General features: G+C 35.2%; 1 protein-coding gene across 3 annotated transcripts; it reads left to right on the forward strand.

Annotated features, from left to right (window-relative positions):
• The first annotated feature begins 501 nt into the window (after positions 1–501).
• LOC121786075 (ELMO domain-containing protein A-like) lies at positions 502–4,003 on the forward strand. 3 transcript variants are annotated; one of them, XM_042184598.1, is made up of 10 exons: positions 502–811; positions 1,384–1,486; positions 1,751–1,860; positions 1,968–2,036; positions 2,169–2,284; positions 2,540–2,594; positions 2,688–2,808; positions 3,325–3,372; positions 3,454–3,548; positions 3,623–4,003. In XM_042184598.1, the coding sequence occupies exons 1-10, from the start codon at positions 761–763 to the stop codon at positions 3,722–3,724; spliced, it is 870 nt and encodes a 289-aa protein (XP_042040532.1). In that variant the 5' UTR covers positions 502–760; the 3' UTR covers positions 3,725–4,003. The 3 variants fall into 3 exon arrangements, with proteins under 3 accessions (XP_042040532.1, XP_042040534.1, XP_042040533.1); XM_042184600.1 differs by having other exon boundaries at positions 1,384–1,458; XM_042184599.1 differs by lacking the exon at positions 502–811 and adding an exon at positions 851–967.
• Positions 4,004–6,522: the final 2,519 nt, after the last annotated feature.

A 6,522-nucleotide genomic window follows, 5' to 3' on the forward strand; every position in this document is an offset into this window, starting at 1 on the left:
GAAAGAATTAAACTTCTTTTCGTATCGTCTGCAAAAATCTTTACCCTCTTTCATTTACAGTTTACTCTCTTTTTCCTTTCTCAAATATTCATACATTCAAAAACACAATCGACAAAAAACTAGGAATCGTGTAAATCAGGTTCAACTTTTCACCCTTCATTTCCATTTAATCAATTGCTTCCAATTCAGGAAACGTTTTTCTTTATATAGAAAAAGAATAAATTCACAAAATCAAGAAGTATTGGATTTAGTTTTTCACATGAGGTAACTCCGAGGTACTGCAGTTTCTTCCCTTCAACATTTATAGCATTAAATGGCTCGTTAGTAGCAATGATTTTGTTGTGTTTATTCCTTTTGTCATGCAAAGATAGTGGCATAATGTGCATGCCTCCCTCTTTCCTTTTTCGGGAGCTTTTTGTTTCATAGAATATATCTCAATTGATGAAAACCCATCATTTGATTTAGTGTACCCACAAAAAGTTTCCTTTGATTGCGCCATTAATATCCCCTGTTCATGTAAAAGCGCATAAAAATCCAATCTTTATAGTACTTGAGACTCTATTGAGAGAGTAGGGATTCTACTGTTTAAGAGAGAGGAGAAGATTATGGAATGATTAGAGGTTGAATTAGAGAGGCCAAGCATGGGTTGGAGTAATTATTGGATTCAATTTGCACTGTTAAATTGCTTTTCATATTATTCATATCCCCTTTTGGGGCAGGGAGTGTGGGAATCTGATCTCCCTCATTTTTTCCTTCTGTGATGAAATTAAGGAGAAGAAAATGTATGCCTTCTTGTGCCTCTCACCAAGGAGTAAGCTGTTGCATCCATACTCCTTTTATAATCGTGTTTTGTTCTTGTTCAGAACGCATTGATTTGGCTCGGGAGACAAAAACTGAAAATTTGTAGTAGATTGTGGTTTTTTGCCTCAGAATATGTGATGCACAATCTTGAGTTAATGGGTAGCAGGTGATGTTATGCTGTATAAGAATGAGTTCAGTGGCAAATGATCTCAAAAGATTTTCTATTTTATTATGTGTTCTGTTGCCATATCATCTTTCTAACCATTGATATTGATTGTCCGCTGCGATATCATCTTTTGCTTTCTTTTTTTTTACCTCTTTTGAAGTTGTTATATCAGCGATATTTTCAAACTTCAAATATAGAACCTGTGTTTCAAGCTATGCTCCATTATCACATGCGAGGCCAGAACTTATCAGTCATCATTCAAAGTTGTTCACTTGTTCAGTAGTTTTGTTTTCTTGATCTTCAATACTGTTTGTCATGTCTAGCACTCACTCTCCCCCCGCTCGAAGTGAACACTACTTACATGTTTTGAATCAGTTGAATCTTTATCGTTTGTTCTTAAGGGTGTCCGTGTTCAGGTTGATGAAGATGGACTTTACTGGGACGGGAAAGAACAAGATAAAGAATCAGCATGGTCACATGATTCTGCTCACGTAATATCACAGTTAGCTCAGTGCTTTAGTGAGTAGAGATTGTTTTTCACTTCACTCCAAATTTTCCCATCTTTTAATTTGCATCTCCTAATTTAGCTTGCCATATGAATATTTGCATTAGATATAAAGAATGCTACAGATATAGTCGTAAAATCTGTCCAAGTAGTTGTGTCTTTTTTTTTTGTGTATTCATGTAATAGAAGGAGAGGGAAGTGCAGAGTCAATTTATCCAATTGTGTTTTACATACTATATTCTGTTTATATGTTCCTGATCCGCTTCTTTCATTTTTAGCTAATGCTATGGCTGGACCAAGATCGTGGGTAGGAGGACTCTTTAGCCGCACCACCAACAGAAGTTTCGGAAGCACCCAATTTCTCGACTACACTTTGACCCCTATGCAGGTGATTAGGTTGTCTTCCATTAGTTCATATATGTACTCTGTGTGTGTTTGTGTAATAATAGAATGGCAATAGCTTCGTTGTGGTGGTGACATTCTGATTTCTGCCAGGAAGAGAGATTGCAAAGCCTTAAAGAACGTCTAGGAGTTCCTTATGATGAGACACGGAATGATCATCAAGTATGCCTTCTCTACATTTTTCTTTCTTCCCTTAAATTGACTGAATCTGAGTGGTCTCGTTGAGTAGGGAGATTTTTACAGTGTAACATATTTCCAATCTTTAACGACCTCATAGTCCGACTCCATTACCAGGAAGCTCTTCAAGCCTTGTGGGATGCGGCATTCCCGGATGTTAAGCTTAAAGGTATGATATCCGAGCAGTGGAAAGATATGGGATGGCAGGGAGCAAATCCGTCGACTGATTTCAGGTGCACTTTTGTCTTTAGCTTCTTCTCCGTGTATAGAAACGTTAAAAACCCATCTTAGCATGAAAGTTCAGATCAACTAGCAGTCTTGTTGAGTTGTTAAGTCCCTGTAATTTTAGTCTGAATGCATACGTATTTGGTTCGATTTTTGTCAGCCTCGTCTTAGAAATCTCTTATACTCAACCACTTATCATCATTGTGTTAGTGAATCAGTCCCAATATATCAATTCTTCTCATTACGAATCGCATTCACTTTAGGGGCTGTGGCTTCCTCTCACTTGAGAACTTGCTATACTTTGCCCGGAATTACCCGGTATGTTTGGTTTTCTACTCTGTGATGAACTTTTGTGGTTGGATAAAATTACACTTGGCAACATGGTTTTCGACTAATACAAAATAAATGAAGGCTACTTTTAATAGGTTACTTCTAAAGCAAGCTGGGGAGCGTTCCGAATGGGAGTACCCGTTTGCCGTCGCTGGCATTAATGTCTCGTTCATGCTGATTCAGATGCTAGATTTACATTCAGGTGTGTCATATAATTGGGAAAATGTTACTACTTTCTAACTTGAAGTATGCATGTTTCCCCTTGGCCCAGAACCCTGAAAACCCGTGTTGGCTTTTGTCCGAGTACAATTTCCACGCAGAATATAAGTGGGCACGCTCTAGATTTAAGAACAAAGGCGATTCATTAGGTGGTGATATGCCATTATGGAAAGTGTGAGATTTCAGACAACAAAAATCCGGCATTCTATGTATTCGTGCCTGGTTTCACAACCATTTCAGACAGAACAAAAAAAGGGGCATGCTTTGGGCTAGAAATCGAAATTTGCCCCAAATAACACGCTTTTATGTATATCGTTAAGACTGTTTCGAGGCATTTAAGTGTGGCATTCTTTATTAATGAAATAGAGTTTTTAGCGTGTTTTTTTTGCATTCGTGCATTCTTCGTTAATCAAAATGATATCGAGCTCTAACTATGCGGTGTTCGTTTCTCGTTTGTATAAATATCGTTTGATCGATTTTCTTGATATTATCTCTGCAGAAAAGCCCAGATGTCTTCCCGGATTTAACTTTCTCACATTATTAGGAGGTAAATTGTGTTTTTGGCAATGTCTAGTTTGTATTCATGCTCGGTTTTACCGAATGAGAAATGCTCATCGTGCCATTGCAGAAGACGGAGATGCATTCGACATCCTCTATTGTATAGCTTTCACGATGATGGACGCCCAATGGCTTGCAATGCATGCTTCATACATGGATTTCAATGTACTCCCTCTCTCTTTTCTCTCCCTTTCTCTAACAATATAGTAACCTTGCTATGTTCGATTTATTTTGCTCAGGAAGTGTTGCAAGTAACAAGAACACAATTGGAAAGAGAATTGTCTCTAGATGATGTTCATGGAATACATGATTTGCCAGCTTATAACTTTTTGTTTCAGTAGTTCATTCTATCTATCTATCTATCTATATACTTAGTTCCAAGATTTAGAAGCATTGGAGGGTTTCTATCAATGCGAATTCTTCCTCTTTTTATGGTGTCTTTAGAGATGCACAGGGCGGATTGGGTTAGTTTACCTGGTGTAGCATCTACCGTCTGTGTCGGGCTTAAGCCTGACACGGACGTATCGGATCATGTGGATGGCCGCTGATGAGACATTTGATGTAACTTTGTAATTCATATGTTGTAGCATCTATCAAATCTGAGGCATATGATGTGGTAATCTCTTCATCTCCAAAGACAAACTATTTGACAATATAATGTCTTCCATAAATGATTATTTGAGCCCTTGACTTGAGTACTATATTAAAACATACGACACGCTGGCACGAATTAGACGACGAGTTATGAAATACGTGCTCAAGCACGCGTGCTCATCGCCGTGCAATGCAGTGCTTCTTAGTCTAAATCGTGCAGATGTAAATTTTTTAGCATACTCTTCTTGTGTACTTAATAATTAAATGATTATAGTTAAGGTTACCCCATAAAAACCATCAGCATCTTTAAAATGTTAACTTTGTATCATGACATGGGTAAGTTCACATTGCATAAGTGAGGCATAAGCCATAAACCAAAATGAATCATGATTAATTATTATACATTCAATTCCACTTTGTCTAGAATATTTTGAGTGGTTTGCTTGCTTGCGGGATGATGCAACGATGATCGTGGTCCCCTTTCTATTTTTCCTAACGAAGATAATTCGTACGTGAAATAGAAACACCTTTATCATTATTTTATTTTTTTTCTCTTGCTTTATTCTTTTCACTTAACACATAAAATGAAATTATATAACATCGTGTGTCGCTCAGGGAAGGAGTCATTTTCTTTGGGACGAAAGAGTTACTATGACTAATTATCACGTGATTATCCATCTAGGATTAAGTTGTGGGATTCAATCACATGGACCAAGATAATTATCACACACACTATATATTTAATCTTGAAATATAATTTTACAAATTGAATAACCCGAAGTGTATTATCTTGTTGCTGTTGTAAGCAGAGATTTCTTCAAACTCAGAAAATAAATACTCCGTAGAAAATATTTTTAAACTAAAATCTAAAGTCAAACACGTATTATATACTATCGTTACATCATATGAAATTAATTGTTATTAAACCAAAATCTAAAGTCAAACACGTTTCCATTATATATTTATCTATCGAGGTGTGATAAACTACAAACCCTCTATAATACAAACTATGCAAACTTTAATCCTACTCACTTAATACAATTAATCAACGGTTAATATAAGAGATTTTTCTAGTGTCAACATTTCCTACAAATCTGTACACTCCGTTGACATCGAACAATCAGAATTTGTACACCCCCGTTGACATAATTTGTACATCATGCTGACATTAGCCCCCGTTGACAGAATTTGTACACTCCGTTGACATCAGCCTCCGTTGACAGAATTTGTACACTCCGTTCACATACAACCCCTGTTGATATCAGCCCTCGTTGACATAATTTGTACACTCCGTTGACATCAGTTTGTATAGTTTGTATTATAGATAGTTTCTATCTTGATCACAACCCTATATATATATATATAGAAGTGATGAGTATAAAAAATAACCTTGATCACTTCCATATGGAGTACTTTTTTTGATAAAATGTATGTGATGAGTATTTATTTGCAACCAAAAACAAGAAACAAGTCTTTTCATTCTTCACATATATGATATATCTGAAAACTATAATATCAAGTTAATGTGACATATATGTCGTTTAAAAGCTTGGTTGTTTCCTCTTACTTTTTCTTTTTTAGAGAAGGAATGTTTCCTCATATTTTATTCGGAGTTGTAACAGAAACATAACCAAATAGTAATACTCATCTTCATATTTAAGTTAACATACTAACCAAACAATTTCATACATAAAAAAGTTGTGAATTATTCCCTTAATATTGATGTGTAATTAACTCATTCTAATGACATAATTATATTATCATTAGTATTTGATAATAAGTTGGATTCTACAAGATCATATCTGCCTATCAAACCTTTTAAGAGTTCACTTTTTCAAATCGAAAAATTACTGCGAGTTCGATCGTTAGACCGTTACACATGTGAGCGCATTAGACCATCTAACACGACACTTATCCGATTTGAAAATATTACTACGAGCTCATTCTGTTAAACGCTATTATACGGAACTCTTTCAGATTAAAACAATGGCACTTTCAAATTAAAACAAAAACTATCCATCTTCACTAGACAGACAAGAGATGGTCCACATCGAATTTAATGGGCGCACATGATGGCCCAACTCCTTTTAGAAACACGCTTTTGCAACTCAACCGAAAATATAAGCGCATAAAACATGTGATTTGGTCCCCCAAAATCGGGTTTAGCTCGTGACTCAATATTTTTCATATATTCATTGACTTAATTATTGAATAACACATGAATAATATACATCGCTTTCATTCAAATATACTCTATTTAACTGTCATTGCATTTTGGAGAAAGAGTCTCATAAATCATAAATTTGTTGCAACTAGTTTTTGTTGGATTACCTTTTGTGATCATTTTTTCTAACCACCGTTTACATATTTGTTTTAATTTTGGCATCTAATAATGATATGATTAATTTTACAAATTAAATAAAAACGAACATTCTTTTGATCTTTTTCTTTAACTTTAAATAAATGAATAAGAATAAAAATAAAAATATAGTATAATTTTGATTTTCAAGCAATTTCATTCATTTTTCATTATTTTATCCATGGA

The sequence above is a fragment of the Salvia splendens genome, chromosome 22 (genome assembly GCF_004379255.2).
Source record: "Salvia splendens isolate huo1 chromosome 22, SspV2, whole genome shotgun sequence".
Taxonomy (NCBI): Eukaryota; Viridiplantae; Streptophyta; class Magnoliopsida; order Lamiales; family Lamiaceae; genus Salvia; species Salvia splendens.